At 41.8% G+C, this 22,615-nt stretch overlaps 1 protein-coding gene across 5 annotated transcripts in view; it reads right to left on the bottom strand.

Moving 5' to 3' along the window:
- DET1 (DET1 partner of COP1 E3 ubiquitin ligase) overlaps positions 1–20,592 on the bottom strand; it is a 41,469-nt gene extending 20,877 nt beyond the window's left edge. For 2 of the 5 annotated variants that reach the window (XM_049905925.1, XM_049905926.1), the window contains exons 1-4: positions 20,090–20,337; positions 17,960–18,143; positions 9,269–9,423; positions 4,574–5,666 (exon numbers count right to left, since the gene is read on the bottom strand). In XM_049905925.1, the coding sequence (XP_049761882.1) occupies positions 4,574–5,656 (1,083 nt within the window). In that variant the 5' untranslated portion in view covers positions 5,657–5,666; positions 9,269–9,423; positions 17,960–18,143; positions 20,090–20,337. Of the gene's footprint in view, positions 1–4,573; positions 5,667–9,268; positions 9,424–17,959; positions 18,144–20,089; positions 20,338–20,475 lie in introns of those variants that run through there. The other 3 variants (XM_049905927.1, XM_049905928.1, XM_049905924.1) reach the window with 2 other exon arrangements.
- Positions 20,593–22,615: the final 2,023 nt, after the last annotated feature.

The raw sequence follows: 22,615 nt of genomic DNA, 5'->3' as shown, positions 1-22,615 counted from the left end.
AACATGGGACAGCTGAATACAATGCCATGCTCAGGTAACAGCATTTGGCTGAAATTCAAGATGCCCAAATAAAACGAGCAAACACCTCAGCTAGAGCACTAGGCGGAAACGCGGCTCCGAGCGTTTCTGGGAAAGGAAGAAGCCAGAGTGGGCTTCACCAACCGAGAGCCTCAATGTGGCCAAATTCCCCACAGTAACTGCACTGCTAAAATTACGGAGTTGGCCAGCATATGTGTACAAAATGATTTTCAATCTTTCATTTCAAACTGTACAAATTCAATACATTTCTTTCCAAGTGTTTATTCCCCTACTTGCTGCCCAACCCACCCTGAAATAAAAAACACTTTTTTTAAATGCCAGATTTAATTTTCTTTCCTGCTGAGAAAGTGATTTGCAGCCTGGGGCTGCCATTTGGCAAATTATTTTCTCCTGTGTTCATACAGTTGAAAGTTCAATTTAGGGACGTCTCTTTTTCCCTCTTAATATTTCTAACATGCAGAGAGGCGTCTTAAGTACATTGTGTTCAGGCAAGTACATTGTGTCTGGGCAAGGGTACTGCTGTTGAACAAATGAGACATCAGAGAGGCATTTCTTTCTTCACAAATGTGCTTTTGGCCAAAAACTTTTGTAGAATACATTTAAGATTTGTAGCAACTAAGATCAAAGGGGGACCGTGAAAAGCATTCAAATGCCATAGGTGGCAGCTTTACTGTCTTTTCTGAATAGGCCCTTAGGTGACTACCCTCTTCCTTTAAACCTCAAGTGCTCTGCTCTGCCTAACAAAGGAAGCGCCAAGGACCCTTAGTTTTCGCCACAGTGAGATGGCAGTGTGAATTAATCTGCGAGCTTCCCACAGGACTCTAGAAGTTTTCAGAACAGTAGGATTAGCAGTCCCCCCTCCCAGGATTGAGTCTAAATCTCCATTTGCAATTTCTGGAGCCATTTGGCCCACCTATTTTACTAGTAATTAGTCCTTCCCAGAGCTTACATTACATGGCTTTTGCGGTCACCTGGAAATTAAATTTGGCTGAAAATTAAAAAGGCTGGATGGTAACCTGAGAATAATACCCTTAACATTATCATGGCTTTGTGTTTTCATGCACTTTTCACTCATTAACCTTATTGGAACCTATCAAATTAAACAGGGGGAGAAAGGAGGAGGACAACTAGGGCAGAGAGATTGGGTTTAAAGTTACAGACTTTGTAAGCAAAGCACAGAACCCTAGTAATGTTTCTAGCTACAACTAATCGTAGCTACCAGACCAAAGAAAAAAGCAGGTCACATTTTAGCAAAAGCAAACAAGATAATCTCAAATGCAGCAATCATAGACAACTTATTCCCTCCAAAATAACAAAGTAATTATAGCACAAACCTAAATAAAAGACTAACTCATGTCCTTTCTACAGATCTGGACAACACTTTAATCACATCAGGGCTTCACCAGGATCTCTCATAATTAGGTGAATATAAAATTACACAAATATTTACTAGCTTCTCTTCAGGATAGACAGGGAAATAAAGGACAGAAGAGTACAGAGGTCAAGGGCTCTACCACCAATCTCCCGTGATACATAAAAGAAACTTGATGCTCACCCAGGATGGCTCAGTGAGTGACTCCCCCATTGTTAGGGAAGAAACAGAGTCCAGGTCAAGCTGAAAAATTCTCCCTAGTCATATTACCCCCGCCACTATTCTTCAGAACACACAAGCTAGGATTCAAAAGAAAAATGTCAGAAAACATTTTACTGCAGGTGGCTGGTGAGGTCTTAGATAATGCCCTGTACTGTGTATCCCTTCATGGCAGGATCTGCTCCAGGTCAATGGGAGATACCAGACTCAGCTGGCTTTGTGGGCTACTGGTTTGCTGGCTGTTCTGAATTTCCAAACTAGTATCTAAGGAGACAATGTGGAGAGAGGAGACTGTGGAGGCAAACAGAACAAAGATACAGAAAGGCAGCTCTCTTGCTTGGTCAACACCAAAGTGGACAGCTTCTCAAAGAGAAATGCCCATTTTCATAACAGCCCCAGAATGAGAAATTTTTATCTCCATTTTATAGATGTGTGACCTGGGGCCCAGAGTGTTTAAGCAACTTGCCCAAAATCACAAGACAGCCAGTGAGCGGTAATGCTAGAATTCAGATGGGGTGTCTCTAGCTTTGAGGACATCCATGCTTTTCCCTCTATGCTTCACTGTTCCAATTTTGTGATAAACTGTCTGCTTCCTATTGTGTTGAATTGTGATAGTTTCATCTTCCTAAACAGAATGCAAGCCTTTGGAGGTCAATAACCTGACGCCCATTTATGCACTGCCTAAAAAAAAAAAAGAGAGCAAGAGAGAGAAATGCCCAAATTTCATCGAATTTCAAACTGATGTTTTCAATCCAAGAGTTCTGGTAGTTTCTGTGCTCTAGACACCATTTTATTCCTCCTTCTCTGAGAAATGCCTCTCTCCCTTTGCCAACACTTTTCATCCAAACTGAAAAACCGTCAGGACACTGCAATCCTCATCACTTGGTGGATCGAAATTTCGGCTTCCTTTTGATCTTTTCACAGCTCTACAACCTATGTTCCAGAAAGTGGGCACAGTCAGAGTAAGGCTGTAAGCTTACCTGTTAGTTACTTTATGAATAAAACTTTGTGAAGAAGTGAACTGTCATTAACCATTTAATCATGAAAGTGAGACTAGGTTTTTAGAGGATTTTCCTTTTTTTTTTGGTAAGGTGGACCCTTTCCCATTATCAAAATGAAAACTGCCAGACCAATAAGCTTGGTTTTCCAAAATCAAGACAAGATTGTCCATAGGAAGAACAAACCTTGACCTTGTAGCACCTGGGCTTCCATCTCAAGGGTACTGAAATGCTGTGCACTTCGATAGGATAATAACCACAGTTGACTACCTAAATCTCAACGGTTTGAGACATTCTTTGCAGAGCTGCCACAGTTTCCTGACTCAACAGTGCTTGGATGGAACCCAGCTCTCCCCAGCTGCTGCCTGACCAGCTGCTCAAAGCCAGTCCTCCACCACCTCCTCACAGCACCCTTGGACTGCCCCAAGGCCCCCACCGCCTCTCCAGTGCTGTGTGGTCATCGCCTCCTCTCCTCAGCCACCCACCAAGACAACCATGTCCTCCTCACATATGCACCAGAACTACAACTAGGACTCAGGGGCAGCCATCAACTGGCAGATCAACCAGGAGCTCTAACCCTCCTATGCTACCTGTCCATGTCTTACTACTTCGACCACAATGATGTGGCTTTGAAGAATTTTGCTAAGTATTTTCATCACCAATCTCATGAAGAAAGGGAACATGCTGAGAAACTCATGAAGCTGCATAAGCAACGACACGGCCAAATCCTCCTTCAGGTTATCAGGAAACCAGGCTACAATGACTGAGAGAGAGTTGAATGGAATAGACTGTATGTTACACTTGGAAAAAAGCATTGAGTCAGTCACTACTGGAACGGCACAAACTAGCCACTGACAAGAATGACCCCCATTTGTGTGACTTCATTGAGACGCATTACCTAAATGAGCAGGAGAAATCCATCAAGGAATTGGGTGACTATGTAACCACCCTGCACAAGATGGGGATCCTGGAATCTGGCCTGTCAGAGTGTCTTAGTTACCTAGTGCTGCTATAACATAAATACCACAGGTAGATGACTTTAACAAAGAGAAATTCATTCTTTCATAGTTTAGGAGGCTAGAAGTCTGAATTCAGGGTGCCAGCTCCATGGGAAGGCTTTCCCTCTGTTGGCTCTGGGGGAAGGTCCTTGTCATCAATCTCTCCTTGGTCTAGGAGCTTCTCAGTGCAGAGACCCTGGGTCTAAAGGACACACACACTCCTGATTCTTCTTGTCTGGTGCAATGAGGTCCCTCTGTCTCTCTGCTCACTTCTCTTTATATCTCAAAAGAGACTGACTCAAGATACAACCTAATCTTGCAGATTAAATCCTGCCTCATGAACATAACTGCCTCTAATCCTGCCTCACTGACATCACAGAGACAAGATTTACAACACATAAGAAAATCACACCAGATGACAAAATGGTAGACAATCACACAATACTGGGAATCATGGCCTAGCAAAGCTGACATACATTTTTGGGGGACACAACTCAATCCATAACACAGGGAATCTCTTTGACAAGCACACACCCTAGAAGACAGTGATAGAGAGGGCTAAGCTTTAGCCTGGCTTCCTCATAGCCACAGGGGTGACTTCTATGGTCACCAAGACAGCGCATGCACGTTGGGTTTACCTTTTCTGTCAGTTGTACCAAAACATCCACTTAAATTCTATCATGTGTACCGTTCCTTTAAATAAAGTAATTTGGTGCCCCATTCACCCAAAAAAAGTCAAAAGTTTGAGATTTAGCTCCCATTTGTCCAAATACATGGGACTAGAGAAAAATAGAGCTGATTTTAAGTTTGACTGAGCCCTAGGAGAGAAAAAATTAAAGACTACATAAAATGTATATTTCTAGGCAACTGGCCATAGACAAAGAATGAAGATTTCCCATTTTGTCAAGGAGACTGGAAGAGTAAACAGCAGGAGAGTTCACTCATACCTGTGATGGATCTGTGACCCGCAGTGTTACAACGTCCTCACTAGTGTACTTGATAAACAGATGGTTTTCATCCAAAAGCTGCATTTTCCACATACGCAGCTGCCGCAGCTGGTCAAAATACTGAAAGAAGCGCCTCTTGGCCATTGCACTACCGTCCTGTTCTGCCCGGCGCCACAAGTACACCAGCAGCCGGTGTTTCAGGGAATTGATGAAAGGATCCCTAAAGGGGTTGGCCATGCCTGTCTGACTGTCCCGCTGAACCTCAGGGAAAACAGCTGACACGGTAAGCAGGTCATCCTCATAGCAGAAGCGACCAATGGTTCGCACGTCAATAAAAGTGCCTTCAGGAGTCACTTGGAAGACATGGATGGTCTGCTGCTGCACTGACAAGATGGCCAGGATGTTCTTGTACAAGTACAGCCCTTGGTTGTGTGACAGGACCACTTTGTCACACTTGAACGTGCGAGTGTCACACAAGCGGCCAGTGTGAAGGTCAATGATATGGAGGGAATAGTCTTCTAGAGGGGACCGTGGGTTGGGGGTCACTGATTCACTGTTCCGATACACCTCATAGAAAGGAGGGTGAGGCTCGTCCGGGAGGTAGGCCGCTGAGCCCACAATGACACACCGGCAGTCGTCAGTGAAGAGGCTACACTCCCGGTTCAGATGCTCACCATTGGCTGCTACGTTGGTAATGTGCAGCAGGACGAAGAAGCGTTCAAAGAGCCGGCCCCGGATATTGACTGACCGCTGGTCATTGCCGTTGGACAGGATCTCCCCCTCATACCCCTGCAGTAGGTCCTCTGCTGCCTGGCAGCCCTGGTACTCATAGATTTCCAGAGATGTCTGGTCCGAGGAAAAAGCAATAAAGAAGCGTCCATCAGGTGAGAATTTACGCAAGAAACAAGGAGGCTTCTCAACGTTGACGACTGTGAAGTTGGGGAAGACATTCTGGTGGAACACTCGGACCTGATGCCAGTGGGTACCCGCTTTGCCTGAGCTGATCCGCCGGCGTTCCAAGCGGTGGATGACATTTTGGTTTTGGATTCTTCGAGGTTTGATGGTGGAAGCATGATGGTCCATTATCACATCTCTGCATGGAAAAGCAAAGCAGAAGTCAAAAAGCTGTAACACAATTTACCAAAATATAAACACATTTAAGTCAAATAGATTCCTCTCCTTATATTCTGAAACTAGGAGCTCCCAAAATGACAGCAAGCAGCATTTCTCCTTCCCAATTCTTAGTCAGAAAATTGTCGTGACACTTGAGTCCAGACACAGGTTTGACAGAAGGATCTGGTTCACCAGGGATATCTTCTAAGGATGCTTAGTTGTTGGGAATGTTCAACAGAATAAAGCTACCAAAGCATCAAATTTACACAGTGGGTAAGAACCACGTTCAACTTGCACTCATTCAAAAGATATTTATTGGACATCTATTATATGGCATTATTTTAAGGCCCCCCAAACGTTTTATTCTACCTTGATAACTAGCAAATCAAAGCTATATCACAGGCCACACAGCTCAAGGGTATTTAATGAAAAACGTTAAGAAGTTGTGGCCGGGTAAGAGGGGTGCAGATAAGCACACTCCACCGTCTCTCTCCCAGGTATAACATCTAGAGAGAATACATGCAACAGGTATTCAAGGACTATGAAAAGCAAATAGTGATAGGTGAATTAGAAAGTACCACTGAGCCAACAGTGAGTTTACCATTTTTTCTCTCTGGTCTTCCCACTGTTTGCATAGTCACTGAAGTGCCCACCAGGGCAGGGTAACTAAAGCTCCAGCTTTCTGACTGAAGCATCAGAAAAGAAACCCCCAAGGAACAAGAAAGTACTTGAAGAGATCATACAGAGGGAGGTGAACCCATAAAGATGTTTATGAACTCCCAGGCTTGTCCCCAAGCCATACATGTGTGGATCTGCTCCTAACCATCATACTAAAGACTTTGGTAACTGAACTGACAAAGAGATTAACGCCCATATCTCAGACTGGCCACTGAGTAACACACATATGAAGACAGATTCAAATAGCATGGCAAAGGTTTTGAAAACTGATCTGACATTGGAACCACAGACTATAGAAGCTGGGTTGAAAATTGCAGCCTGAAGCTAAATATGTCAATTGCGTGCCAAACCAAAAATAACACTATTCGCCACTCTCCAAGCCCTATTGTTGATGAGTTGATTCCAATTCCTAGAGACCGTATAGGACAGAACAGAACTGCCTCATAGGGTTCCCAAGGCTGTAAATCTTTACGGAAACAGATTGCCACGTCTCTCTCCCACCAAGCAGCTGGTGGGTTCGAACCACCAATCTTTCGGTTAGCAGCCAAGCACTTAACCACTACTCCACCGGAGCTCCTTCTATTTCCCACAGGATTTAAATAAGTTCCATAGTCTCATTATATTCAAAATGTCCAGGATACAGCCCGAAATTACTCAGCATATAAAGTAACAGGAAAAATCTCAACTCAGAAAAGACAATCAACTGATGCCAATGTCAAGATGCCACAGATATTAGAATTCCCTGACAAAGGTTTTAAAGTAGCTGTTACCAAAATGCTACAAGAGCAATAACAAATACTCCTGAAACTGACGGAAAAATAGAAAGTCTCAACAAAGAAAGATATAAACAAGAACCAGACAGAAATTCTAAAACTGAAAAATACAATAACCATGGGATAGGCTTAACAGCAGAATGAAGGCAACAGAGGAAAGAAGCAGTCATCTTGAAGACAGAGGAGTAAAAATTATCTAATCTGAACAAATAAGGCTGAAAAAAATAAACAGAGCCTCAGGGACCTACAAAGAAATAGCAAAAGGTCAAACATCCATGTCCTAAGATTCCCAGAAGAAGAAATACCACAGTACTAAAAAAAATTTAAAGAAATAATGGCCGAAAACTTCCCAAATGCAGCAAAAGACATAAACCTATAGATTGAAGAAGTTCAGAGAGCCCCAAAGGTGATAAATCCAAAGAAATACATGCCCAGACACGTCACTATCAAGCTGAGCCAAACTATGACAAAGTAAAAATCATGAAAGCAGACAGATAAAAACAATGGGTCACCTACAGAAGAACAGCAATTCGAATGACTGTGGATTTCTCATCAGAATCACAGAAGCCAGAAGGAAGTGGAACACTGTTAAAAGTACTGGAAGAAAAGTACTGTTAATCCAGAATTCCAGTCCAGCAAAAGCATTCTTCAGGAAAAAGGTAATACAAAGACATTCTCAACTGAAGGGAAACTAACAAAATCAAATGACAGAAGATCTTCACTAAAAGCAGCTCTCCAGGCAGAAGAGAAATGACACCAGAAGGAACTTTGGAACATCAAGAATGAAGAATAACATTTAAATAGTAAATATCTGGGTATATACCAAAAAAACCAAACCCGCTGCCATTGAGTCGATTCCGACTCATAGAGACCCTACAGGGCAGAGTAGAACTGTCCCACAGAGCTTCCAAGGAGAGCCTGGCAGATTCGAACGGATGACCTTTCGGTTAGCAGCCGTAGCACTTAACCACTATGCCACCAGGGTTTCCTCTGGATATACAGATTATTCTCCGTTTGAGTTCTTTAAAATGTTGGAAAGTTGAAAGCAAAAATTAAAACATTGTCTGATAGGGTTTACAATACATGTAGATAAAATATATTCAAAAAGAAAACCAGCTGCCATTGAGTTCTGACTCATGGAGATCCCACGTATTTCAGAGCAGAACTGTGTTCCACAGTTTTCAGTGACTGTGATCTTTTGAAGTAGATCACCGGACCTTTCTTCCAAGGTACCACTGGGTAGATTTGCACCTCCAATCTTTTGGCTTGTAGCTGAGTGCTTAGCCGTTTGGCCAACTAGGGACTTCAGATAAAACACACAAAACAACTATAATGTAAAAAAGAAAGGGTAAGTTTTCTACATTCCACCTGAAGTAGTAAAATACTGATTCTAAGTAGGCTGTGAAAAGTTAAGTATATATATTTTAATTCCTAGTGCAACTGCTAAAAAAAAAGTATAGAAGGACATATAGTCAAAAACACAATAGGTAAATGGCAACAATACAAATATTCAAATAACACAAAAGAAAGCAGAAGAGTGGAAACAGACAACAAAAAAAGAGTAAACAAACAGAAAACAAATAATAAAATCCAAAGACCTAAATCCAAACATATCAGTAATTTTATTAAATACAAGTAGTCTAAATACACCAATTAAAAGATGGAAATTGTCAGAATAAGTTTTTTTAAAAAAAGGACCCAATCATATATTGTTAACAAGAAACTCACTTCAAATATAACACAGGCAGGTTAGAAGTAAAAGAATAGAAAAAGATATGCTGCACAAACACTAATCAAAGAAAGCTGGAGTAGCTATATGCAATCAGTTTTATTTAGTATCATCATTAATATTAATAGACTTCAAAAAAAAAATGCCAAGGATAATACATAATGATAAAAGAGTAAATTCAACAAGAAAACGTTAACAATCCAAATGCCCAAAGAGCAGACCTGCATAATACAGGAAGCAAAAACAACAGAACTGAAAGAAGAAAGAGACGAATCCGCAGTTACAGTCATGGGCTTCAACAGTCCTCTCTCAGTGATCGATAGAACAAACAGAGAGAAAATCAGCAAGGACACAGAAGAACTGAATAACGTGACCAACCAACTGGGTCTAACTGACACTTACAGAGCACTCCATCCAGCAAAAGCAGAGTACACGTTCTTTTCAAGTGCACGTGGAACAGTCACCAAGACAGACCATATCCCGGGTCATAAAATAAACCTTAAGCAAGTTGCTGACACAGGAGTTTTTGAAAATGCAAAGTACTGGTTTGGTTTTGGCTAGAAAGGAAGGAAAGGAAGATTAGTGAATATCAGATATTACAAAATTCTGTTTAAATCCATACTTAATTCTATACTTTTCCACCATAAAGTAGAATTTCTAAGTGTGTCCACCAAAAGGAACAAAGACATTTCCTATAAAATATCAACAGGTCCAACGACAGTTGACTTTTAACCTTGATTATGCCTATTTGTAATATGAAACCACAACCATTAAAATTTTGTAGTAGAAAACTGTGCGTGTTCGCTCAGTGTTGCAGAGCTTATTCACCACCCTTGAGATAATTAACCCTCTATGACCTCACTGATCTAACTTCAGTTAGCTCTGCTAATATAAAAGACTGAAGATCCTCCTGGAATTAGGAACACATCTAAAGATATTTCTCCTTAAGACTTAACTTACAAGTAAAAATAAAATGTGCATCTAAGAGATTAATTTTTTCATTGTGGTAAGTATATATATAACAAAACATTTGTCAACTCAACATTTTTTATGTGTACGATTTAGTGATATTAATTACATTCATCAGGTTAATTTTTAAACCCAACACAGAATCCAAATTTCCCAAGCAGTGGGAATGCAAGGATGAACATGGTAATCCTTATCTTAGGGTTCTCTTGTTCTTGGTAGGCAACAGACAAGTAAACAACAACAAAAAGTATGCTATAGTCGTTGCTAGCATAGTGGTATGTATCCCTACCTGTATGTTAAAATAAATAAGAAAATTTTAAAAGTATGCTACAGATAAGCGCCACAATTTAAGAATATAGTTACGGAAGCTGACAGAACTTATTTTATGTTTCCGTCTTTTAATTGGTGTGTTTAGGAGAGGTGTCAGGGAAGACATCATGATCTTCAACCGCTCTGACTTCAGCACCTAACGCTCTCCATCTTTTTTTTTTTTTAATTTTGCTTTAGGTGAAAGTTTACAGCTCAAGTTAGTTTCTCATACAAAAGTTTATACACACATTGTTATGTGATCCTAATTTCTATCCCTATAACATGACAGCATACTCCCCCTTTCCACCCCGGATTTCCCGTGTCCATTCAACCAGCTCCTGTCCCCTTTTGCCCTCTCATCTCGCCTCTGAAAAGGAGCTGCCCATTTAGTCTCCTGTATTTACTTGGAAATAAGAAACACACTCTTCATGAGTATCATTTTATGTCTTACAGTTCAGCCTAATCTTTCTCTGAAGAGCTGGCTTCAGGAATGGTTGTAGTTCTGGGTTAACAGAGAGTCCGGAGGCTATGTCTTCTGGTGTCCCTCCAGTCTCAGTCAGACTATTAAGTCTGGTCTTTTTACGTGAATTTGAGTTCTGCACCCCACTTTTCTCCTGCTCTGTCATGGACTCTCTGTTCTGTTCCCTGTCAGGACAGTCACTGATGGTAGCCAGACATCATCTAGTACTTCCGGTCTCAGGCTGATGGAGTCTCTGATTTATGTAGCCCTTTTTTGTCTCTTGGGCTAATATTTTCCTTGTGTCTTTGGTGTTCTTCATTCTCCTTTGTTCCAGGTGGGTTGGGACCAATTGATGCATCTTAGATGGCCACTTGCTAGCTTTTAAGACCCCAGACACCACTCACCAAAGTGGAATGCAGAACATTGTCTTAATAAACTTTGCTATGCCAATTGACCTTGATATCCCCCAAAACCACTCTCTCCATCTTGTTCACTATACTCCTACAATACTTGTCTTCTGTTTAACCATGGAACATTTCAAAAGTATTTCTATCTCAAAGCCTTTGGACTTCCTGCTCCCTCTGTCTGGAACACTTTCCTCACACCTTCACGGAGCTGCCCCTGTTTCATCATTCAAGCAGTAGCTAACACAGCAACTCTTCTGAGGTTTCACCTGACTGCCCTGGCTGAAGAAGTGCCGTTCTCCATGCGTATCAATCTACCCTTTTCCTCTATTTTATTTTCTTCATAGCCCTCATTACTTTCTGAAACTATCCTATTTATCTGTTTACTTTTTCACTATGTGTCCCCATTCCGGAGAACAGAGATTTTGTCTAATTCATCACTGTATCCCCAGCACCTTGAACAGTGCCTAAGCCGCATGAAGTGCTCATAAATATGCTAAATGAATGAATGCGGGGAACACCTGACACGGGCTTTGAAGAATAAAGAATTCACTAGGCAAAGCAGAGGAGGAACATTCCAGAAAGAAAGAAGAGCACATGTAAAAATAAGAACGCTTGAAACAAGAATGGCATGGCACATTTGGGCAACAGAATAGTTCCAAGTGGTTAGAGCACAGCAAGCAAAGAAGTGATGAGAGAAGCCTAGAAAAGCAGAATTGAGCCAATCAGAAAACACTTTGTATGTCACGCCACACAAGCTATACCACAGGTTTTAAGCAGGAGAGTGACCGGGTCCAATCTGTATTTTAGAAATAAAAACATACACATAATGAAGTATTTATTTATATTCTGTCTCCTTCTAAAAGGGATTTGAAATGCCTTACATAAATATATAATATCTTGTCGAATTAGAGATGTACATGCTTCTAGAACTGAGCAAATCAAGTTTATCAAACTGCCAGTCACAACCCATGAATGGGTCTTGAAAATCAGTTTAGTTGGTACACCAGTTGGCATTTTAAAAAATGAAATACCATAGAAAAGAAAATATCAAACTGTCTCACACCTAGTAAGTGTTGTTTTGTGAAACTTTTGTTTCAATTATATATGAATTACAGGCACTGAGTGAGGATATAAAACGTATTTCCTACTGATCTAGACTAGAGCAAGGGTCTTCAAAGTAATGCCCTCGGGTCAAATCTTGCCCAAGTTTTATTAGAACACAACCACACCTAACTGCCTATGGCTGCTTTTGCTCTACAAAGGAAGAGTTGTTTCCACAGAGACCATATGGTGCACAAAACCTAAAATATTTATTATCTGGCCTTTTATAGAAAATGTTTGCAGACCCCCGCTCCTCAGCAATGGTTCTCAACTGGGGGTAATTTTGTAATTTCTGAAGACATTTTTTGCAATCACAACTGGGGGACAGGTGCTATGGGTGTATAGCAGATAGAGGCCAGCCAGGGATGCTGTTAATTATCCTACAGTAAACAGGACACACCCTCACAACAAAAAATGACTTGGGCCAAAACAGTGGTCAACAGGGCCAAGGTTGAGAAATCCTCTCCTAGAGAAATGTCTGTACCTACAGAACAGCAGACATATACAAGATGTCTGTGGCAAACTGTCAGCAACAGCAAAAACTGACAACACCCCAAACGGCCATCAACAGTGGATGGGATTAATTAATTGAGACATACTCGTACAGTGGAGTCCTATGCAGCAATGAATTAATGAACTAGTTATACATGACAGCACGGATGAACCTCACAACACAATATTGAATGAAGAAAGCAAGCTGCTAGAATATATACACTACGATTCCATTTGTATAAGTTCAAACAATTTATAGTTTAAGAATACAAATATATATGGTATACAATTAAGAAAAGCACGGGAATCCCAAATGTTTAACAGTCAGAATAGTGGTTACTTCTAAGCAAGTAAGAAAATGGGATGGGAGCTGGGACACGCTGGGAATTCCAAAGGTTTTGTTTTGTTTCGTTTTTCCCTTAACTGGCACTCATTGTGCTTTTATTCTTTAAATGTTACATATACTTTTAAAGTATTATTTTGTGCTTACGCATAATTCAATAAAAACAATTAGAAAACAGGCACTGTGATGGGAAAACAAAGATAGGACAATAAAATGATGCCAGGGGTACAGAGAACGCATACAATAAAGACCTGCAGAACTGCCAAGCTTCGAATTTGGCTCTGATTTTCCCAGCAGACAAAGCAAAGAGAAGAATATAATCAGTTAAAGAATTTGTACTGCCAATAAGATAAAAACTTAATAGTTGCTTGGAATAAGCACAGCTTTTCCCAGCACTGGATCTTCAAAGAAATCTCTCCCATGAGTTTTCTCAAAGGACCTCAGAATGATAAAGGGGGCAATATCCCCCACAACATCCAAATAACAAATATGGATTTTCACACAGCCATTCCTTATAAGCAGCCCTGGCGGCACAGCGGTTAAGTGCTTGGCTGCTAACCAAATATCGGCAGTTTGAATCCACCAGCTGCTCCTTGGAAACCTACGGGGCAGTTCTGCTCTGTCCTACAGGGTTGCTATGAGTTGGGATCAACTCAACGACAACAGTTTTGGTTTGGTTTTTGTACTCCTCATAACAGTGATGTTTTTGATGCAGCTTAAAAAACACACTATTAAGGTTTCGGCATTTTAAAATTACCAAGTAATGTACAAAACAGCGTCACTCGATCCCGGCCTGGAACACCTCTGCCAACCAGCACCCTGCCAACCAAGGATGGGGATGGAGTCTAATAGGGAGACCAGGATGGGATGAGGGTGTGAGGCCCAGGAATGGGTAGTAGGCACCTTCTAGCAGACTAATCCCATATAACTTAGAGTTTGATAAAGTTTACCACAGTTGTTCAACTTAGACAGGGCCACTGATCATTTTAAGTTAAAAAAAAACAAAAAACTGTTGCATTGAGTCAATTCCAACTCATAGAGCGACACTATTAGACAGAGTAGAACTACCCCATAGGGTTTCCGAGGAGCAGTTGTTAGATTCCAACTGCCGACCTTTTGGTTGGCAGCCAACCTCTTAACCATTACGCCACTAAGGCTCCCATTTTAAGCAAGGTAGATGGTTATACTAATCTGTATGCTGAGCAAATAATCCAAGAAGCTGGCTATATGAAGAAGAATGCAGCATCAGGACTGGAGTAAAACTCATGAACAACCTGTGATATATGGATGACACAACCTTGCTTGCTGAAAGTGAAGAGGACCTGAAGTACTTACTGATGAAGATCAAAGATTACAGACATCAATATGGGTTGTACCTCAACATAAAGAAAACAAAAATCCTCACAACTGGACCAGTAAGCAACATCATGATAAACAGAAAAGACCAAAGTTGTTAAGGATTTCATTTTATTTGGAGCTACAATCAACGCCCACGGAAGCAGCAGTCAAGAAATCAAACAACACATTGTATTAGACAAATCTGCTGCAAAAGCCTTCTTTAAAGTATTAAAAAGCAAAGATGTTACTTTGAGGACTAAAGTACGCATGACCCAAGCCATGGTATTTTCAATCACCTCATATGCATGTGAAAGCTGAAAAAACGAATAAGGACGACCGAAGAAGGACTGATGCCTTTGAATTACAAAGATGGCAAAGAATACTGAATATACCACAGGCTGCCAGAAAAACAAATGAATCTGTCTTGGAAGAAGTTCAGCCAGAATGCTCATTAGAAGAAGAGATGGCAACACTTCTCTCACAAACTTTGAACATGTTATCAGGAAGGATCAGTCCCTAGAGAAGGACATGAACCTTGGTAAACCAGAGGGTCAGTGAAAAAGAGGAAGACCCTCAACGAGATGGACTGACACAGTGGCTGCAACAACGGGCTCAAGCATAAGGACTGTGAGGGTGGCACAGGACCAAGCAGTGTTCTCATTCTGTTGTACACACGGTCACTACGAGTCAGAACCAACTTGACAGCACCTAACAAGATGGTTATTCTAGAAAAATTAATGTGCACAGTTCTACCTTAAATTCTCTTTCTTCCCTAAATTTCATTTTGTTGTTGTTGTTGAAAATATACACAGCAAAACCCAAACCAAACCCACCACCATCAAGTTGATTCCAACTCATAGCAACCCTGCAGGAGAGTAGAACTGCCCCATTGGGTTTCCAAAGCTATTTTTTTAATCTTTACAGAGAAATCTTTCTTCCAAGGAGTCACTGGTGGATTCAAATGGCCAGCCTTTTAGTTAGCAGCCAAGTGCTTTAACTTGTGTCACCAGGGTTCCGTACATAGCAAAGCATACACCAATTCAACAGTTTCTACATGTACAATTTAGTAACACTGATTACGTCCTTCAAGTTGTGTAACCATTCTCACCCTCCTTTTCTGAGTTGTTCCTCCTTCACTGAGAGAAGCTCACTATCCCGTAAAGTTCCTATCTAATCTTTTGAGTTGCTGTTGTCAATCTGATCCCATACAGATAGTTCTTTTAAGTACAATGCTCGAGGCAGGCCTTCTTTACTAGTTAAGCTAAACTACTGTTCAGTTTTAAGATGATTTCAGGGGACAGTTTAGGTTTAAGGATTATCTCAGGGCAATAATTTCAGGGGTTCATCTACCTTCTATGGCTCCAAAAAGTCTAGAGTTCATAAGAATTTAAAATTCTGTCCTGCATCCTCCCTTTTGATCAGGATTCTTCTGTGGAATCTTTGATCAAATGTTCAGTAATGGCTCACACTACCTGATTTTAGAGCCTATTATACCTCCATAGTAGTCAAAACAGCCTGGTGCTGGTACAACAACAGATACATAGACCAGTGGAACAGAATTGAGAATCTAGACATAAATCCATCCACATATGAGCAGCTGATATTTGACAAAGGCCCAAGCTCAGTTAATTGGGGAAAAGACAGTCTCTCTAACAAATGGTGCTGGCATAACTGGATATCCATCAGCAAAAAAATGAAACAAGACCCATACCTCACACCATGCACAAAAACGAACTCAAAATGGATCAAAGACCTAAATATAAAATCTAAAATGACAAAGATCACAGAAGAAAAAATACAGACAATGCTAAGAGCCCTAATACATGGCATAAATATCATACAAAATATTACTAACAATGCAGAAGAGAAACTAGATAACTGGGAGCTCCTAAAAATCAAACACCCATGCTCATCTAAAGACTTCACCAAAAGAGTAAAAAGATTACCTACAGACTAGGAAAAACTTTTTAGCTATGACATTTCCGATCAGTGTCTGATGTCTAAAATCCACATGATACTGCAAAAACTCAACAACAAAAAGACAAATAACCCATTTAAAAAATGGGCAAAGGATATGAACAGGCACTTCGCTGAAGAAGACATACAGGTGGCTAACAGATACATGAAGAATTGCTCACAATCATTAGCCATTAGAGATATGCAAATCAAAACTAAAATGAGATTCCATCTCACTCCAACAGGGCTGGCATTAATCCAAAAAACACAAAATAATAAATGTTGGAGATGTTGTGGGGAAACTGGAACACTTATACACTGCTGGTGGGAATGTAAAATGGTACAACCATTTTGGAAATCGATTTGGCGCTTTCTTAAAAAACTAGAAATAGAACTACCATACAATCCAGCAATTCCACTCCTTGGAATATATCCTAGAGAAATAAGAGTCTTTTACACGAACAGATACATGCACACCCATGTTCACTGCAGCACTGTTACAATGGCAAAAAGATGGAAGCAACCAAGGTACCCATCAACATTCACTCAATGGGATACTACGCATCAATAAATAACAATGGTGAATCCATGAAACATTTCATAACATGGAGGAATCTGGAAGGCATTATGCTGAGTGAAAATTAGTCAGTTGCAAAAGGACAAATATTGCGTGAGACCACTTCTATAAGAACTCAAGAAAGAGTTTAAACAGAGAAGAAAATATTCTTTGATGGTTATGAGGGGGGGAGGGAAGGAAGGAGGGGGGGTATTCACTAATTAGATAGTAGACAAGAACTATTTTAGGTAAAGATAACACACAATACAGGAGAGGTCAGTACAACTGGACTAAACCAAAAGCAAAGAAGTTTCCTGAATAAACCAAATGCTTCGAATGCCAGAGTAGCAGGGGTGGGGGTCTGAGGACTACGGTTTCAGGGGACATCTAGGTCAACGGGCAGAATAAAATCTATTAAGAAAATATTCTGCATCCCACTTTGGTGAGTGGTGTCTGAGGTCTTAAAACACTAGCAAGCGGCCATCTAAGATGCATCAATTGGTCTCGACCCACCTAGAGGAAGGGAGAATGAAGAACACCAAGGCACAGGGTAATTATGGGCCCAAGAGGCAGAAATGGCCACATGAATCAGAGACTACACCAGTCTGAGACCAGAAGAACTAGATGGTGCCCGGCTACAACCGATGACTGCCCTGACAGGGAACAAAACAGAGAATCCCTGATGGAGCAGGAAGCAGTGGGATGCAGACCTCAAATTCTCATAAAAAGACCAGACTTAACGGTCTAACTGAGATTAGAAGGACCTCGGAGTTCATGGTCCCCATACCTTGTGTTAGCCTAAGACTGGAACCATTTGCAAAGCCAACTCTTCAGACAGGGACTGGACTGGACTATAACACAGAAAATGATAGAAGTGAGGAGTGAGCTTCTTGACTCAAGTAGGCACATGAGACTATGTGGGCAGCTCCTGTCTGGAGGGGAGATGAGAAGACAGAGGGGGACAGAAGCTGGCTGAACGGACACGGGAACACAGGGTGGAGAGAAGGAGTATGCCGTCTCATTAGGGGGATTGCAACTAAGAGTACGTAGCAAGGTGTGTATACGATTTTGCATGAGAGACTGACTTGATTTGTAAACTTACACTTAACACACAATAAAAAAATTAAAAAAAAAAAAAAATTCAGTAGTGGTAGCTACGCACCAGCCAGTTCTTCTAGTCTTATTGCAAATAGGCAGTTGTTCACGGAGGCAATTAGCCACATATTCCATATCCTTCTATTCCTGATTCTCCGTCTTCCTCTGTTGCTCCAGGTGAATAGAGACCAACTGTTGTGCCTTGGATGGCCGCCTGCAAGCTTCTAAGACCCCAGGCACTACACAATGAACTACAAGGTAGAACACAGCACTAAACACATTATTTGGCCAATTAACTGAGATGTCCCATGAAACCATGACCCTAAACCTCCAACCCAAGGAACCAAATCCCATGAGGTGTTTGGTTGTACTTAAGCAGCCTTGGCAGCTATTCTTTTTTTTTTTTTTTTTTCATTGTTGTAAATTTATCTCACACAGCTGTAAATGTATCTGTCACACAACTTTTGCCAATTCAACTTTTTACAGATGTGTACAACTTATTGAAGCAATTACAATAATCTGCAACCTTACCCTTAATCAATGCGATTTTTCGATTACTGTTAGGATTTCTCTTGTTGAGGTAAAGACAACAATACTGGGGTGGGATGCAGTGGGAAGGGGCCCAGGTCCATGAGCCACAGCTCCAGGCTGCACAGGACATCATCACTGAACTTCCTAACACTTCTCTCAGCTGAACTTTCAGTGATACACGTTCATTACATTATGTATGATACAATTATAGTTTTTAGGAATGTGATGAAGTTCTAAAATATTTTCAATCTGTATTTTTTAAAAATATATATTGTAAAAATACTCATAAAAATTCAAGCAACACAGAAAAAGTATATAATGAATGTCCCCCCTAATCGACAAAGGAGTTATTAAAAAAAAAAAAAGAGTAGGTTGTGATATTTTCCCCCAAAGTTGACCGTCTTCCAGTTTCCCTATTCCAGTGAACGGCATGGTCACTCATCTGCTAACATGAACTAGAAACCTCAGAGTCTTCCTTAATACTCTCTTTCCCTCAGATCCCATACCTAATCAGTTACTAGGCTCTGGAGATTTTACCTCCTAAACAGTTTCCTTATAATACACTAGTTCTTTCTGTCACGACCTGCAAGCACCCGATCGAAAATTGTATAATTTCATGCCTAGATTACTGCAACAGCTTCCTACCTGGTCTCTTCAATCAACTCTTGTCCACCTCCAACCCATTTCTGATCATCTTTTCCTTTATGATTAAAACGGGTATCTTCTCATTGCTCTTAATAAGGATCAGTATTTCTAACATGGCAAACCAGGTGCTCAAAGATCTTGCCTCTACCTGTCACTCCAGCCTCATCTTTCCCCACTGATCTCTACTCTAACCTTTTCTTCAACAGGTATCCTACCTTTTGTCTCAGATCCTTGGCACTTGCTGTTAAACTCAGTCTGGACAGCTCTCCTCACTTTACTGAGGTAACTCTAATTTCAGGCATCAGCTCATTTACCACGTCCTCAGGGAAGTCTTCCTGACCTCCCAATTACATAAATCCAAATATACTAGCCACATCTCTCTTTCATACCACTTATCACAGTTCCAACTTTGTCTCTGTATTTTACTTATGTCTTGCCCTTTTACTAGACAGTGAGCTCCCCGTGGACCAGTACAAACATATTCCACATCCCCATCACAGTGCTTGACCCGTAGTAAGCCTCCCTTCCTGAATTTTGGGCATGACTCATGCCAAGTTCTTTGCCAACTCAGACACCCCCAAGGTCTATTCCCTCTATCTGGAATGTGCTTCTGTCTTTTGCCATAATCTCTCAAGTTACAGTTTAAGTGTCACCTCCTTCAGGAAATCTTCTCTGACCATCCTGTTTTAGATGTTTTATTATTTTTTGTCTCCTCCATAATAATTGCCAAGTTTATTTATATTTCTGCTTGTATGACATGTGTTTAATGTCTGACTCCCCCACTAAACTATACTCTCCAAGCACGCAGTAACCATGTCGGCTTTGATTACTAAGATATTCTCAGAGCCTAGTACTGGACAGGAGCCCTGATGGCGCAATGGTTAAGCCTTCGACTGCTAACCAAAAGGTCGGCAGCTGGAATGCACCAGCCAGCCGCTCTCTGGAAACCGTATGGGGCAATTCTACTCTGTCATATAGGGTCGCTTTGAATCGGAATAGGCTCGAAGACAAAAGGGTTTACCAGTGGACAAGCACATAATCGGCGTTCAGTACGTTATCTGTGAAGCCTGGCTGAGTCGGGCCACTAAGTCACGTTGTGGCACTATGCAAGTCCTCTCCCCATGCTGGGTCTGTTTCCCTATGGGGGCAGCTGTACCCCTCAACTCCCGGTGACTGCTTCTAAAACAGGAAATGAATGCCAAGGGGCCGGGCATAAAGCCCATGGGGGCGCACCCGGAAAGAAAAGCTTGGGGCGGGGCCTCAATGGGAAGAAACTTTTGAGGGTGGGCGGGGGCCATGGGGGATCCGCGTCCAGAGGGAGGGGGCGGCCCCATCGCGGTAACCCGAGGCCTCCCGGCGTGGCCCTGGCGAGCCTGGAGGCTGGGCCGAGGAAGGGGAAATCCTCACCTGTCCGGTCCCGACTCAGAGGGCCGGGGCGAGGGGTGCCCGGACCTGCTCGGCGTGCACCTCCCCCGGCCCCGCCCCCGCCATGTCTCCGGACCCCGGCCGGGCGCGTGGCCCCCACTTCCGCTAGCCTCCGGAAGTGCGGCGCAGCGAGAGGGGAAGTGAGGGAGAGCGCCGCGCCGTCCTGCCCACGCTAAAATACTGTACAGCGCACCCTGGTGCTAGGAGGGAGGTCGAGGCCACAAAGGCACTGTGGCTGCGAAGAAAATGAACCGGGTGTCTGAACCTGGGTACGTCGGCCTGTGATCTCCCGTGGCACTCTGCGGCTGCTGGGCACATTTGTAAAAACATGATAGAAATTAATTTTTCACCTCTTGATTGGATACACCATTTCATCCTCAAGGATCGGGACCGTACTTAACGTCTATGACAACTCAGTGCTCAGCAGTTAACTGGCACACAGTGGGCGCACGGTAAAAAATTGTTGCACTAAATTGATCCCATAACGTTTACTTGACTTATATTATTTCATTCGCTCTTTTACAAGCTTGTCCCTCCCTCGAAGTCTTGGTGCTCGCTGTTCCTTCTTTCTGGAACAGCCTGTCCCCAAGTTTTCCTGCTTGGGCTTCATTCTAGTCATTGAGGTCTTTGCCCAAATATCACCTCTTCTCAGGGCTCCCCTGATGGCCCTCACTCACTCCACTCCCATCACGCTATTTCTTCATAGCACTCATCACTGATACCAGCTAGTTGTTTCTTTCTTTTTATTTTTTTTTTTTTTGGTGGTAAAAAATATATATGACAAAACTTTTGACAATTCAACAATTTTTACATGTACAGTTTAGTGACACTGAACACCTTCACCATGTTGTGCAAACATCAGGACTATCCTTTTCCAAATTATTCCACCACCGTCAACAAAAACCCCGTGCTCGCAATGCAATGACTCCCCATTCCTACCTTCTTTCCACCCCAATAAAGACTAATAATGCTTTGGTTTCTATACATTTGCCTATTTCATATAAATGGGGCCATCAATATTTGTCCTTTTGTGACTGACTTATTTCACTCAGCATAATGTTTTCAAGGTTCATATCCTAGCATGTATCAGGACTTCATTTCTCTTTAAGGCTCTAAAATTTTTTTGTTTTTTCTAAGCTCCAGTGAAGCAGAGGTTTTGTCTTGTCTTCTGTTATCTTCACGCTAGAACAGAGTTTGGCATTTGTAGCTACTCAGTAAAGATTCAGTGAATGAATGAACGGCTCTGCACGCAGGATTCACAGCATGTCAATGAGGAAGGAATGTTTATTGGTTTTTACAGATGAAGACACTGAGTCTGAAAAAGAATAAGAGACTTGGAAATGTAGGGTGGTGAAAAGGAAAGAACTTGGGTTCCTGGCCCAGTCTTGCCATTTCCAAACTGAGTGGCCTCAGTTACTGGCCTCAGAATCTCAGTTTCCTCTTCTGCGGAATGAAGATTTTACTTGCCTTGCAAAGTTATTGAAAGAATTGGAGGCATTGTACGTAAAGTGCCTGTCACAGAGCCCAGCATGTGGCAAATGCTCAATAAATTGTTATTATTGTAGTTACTCAAGGTTAACTCACTTACTTCACCAATGAGAAAATTGAGATCCCAAGAGAGAGATGACTGGTTCAAGTGAACACAGGTAACAAGTAGCAGAGCTGAGGCTATGACCTAAGACTTCCAACTCCCTTTTTTCCAGGGTTCTCTCCTCAGGGTTCAAATTCTGACTCTGCCAATTAGGTTCCTGATAACTTTAGGTAACTCCTTCACTCTCTCCAAATATGTTTTTTCATATCTCAGGTTGGACAATATTCTGATTTGGTTATTGAGGAGATGTAGTTTAAACATCGGTTTGGGGAGAATATAGTTTTAACAGTTAAATTTTACCCAAACGGAAAAGTTGGAGGACTGCTACCTGGGTGCCGGAAACCCTGGTGGCATAGTGGTTAAGTGCTACGGCTGCTAACCAAGATGATCAGCAGTTCAAATCCGCCAGGCGCTCCTTGGAAATTCTATCGGGCAGTTCAACCCTGTCCTGTAGGGTTGCTATGAGTCGGAATCAACTCTATGGCAGTGGGTTTGGTTTGGTTTTGGTTACCTGGGTGCCAGGCCTAGAGC

The sequence above is a fragment of the Elephas maximus genome, chromosome 13 (assembly GCF_024166365.1).
Source record: "Elephas maximus indicus isolate mEleMax1 chromosome 13, mEleMax1 primary haplotype, whole genome shotgun sequence".
NCBI classification, from domain to species: Eukaryota; Metazoa; Chordata; class Mammalia; order Proboscidea; family Elephantidae; genus Elephas; species Elephas maximus.
Note: the sequence above shows the minus strand (reverse complement) of the source record. Positions and strands in the feature narration are given on the sequence as shown.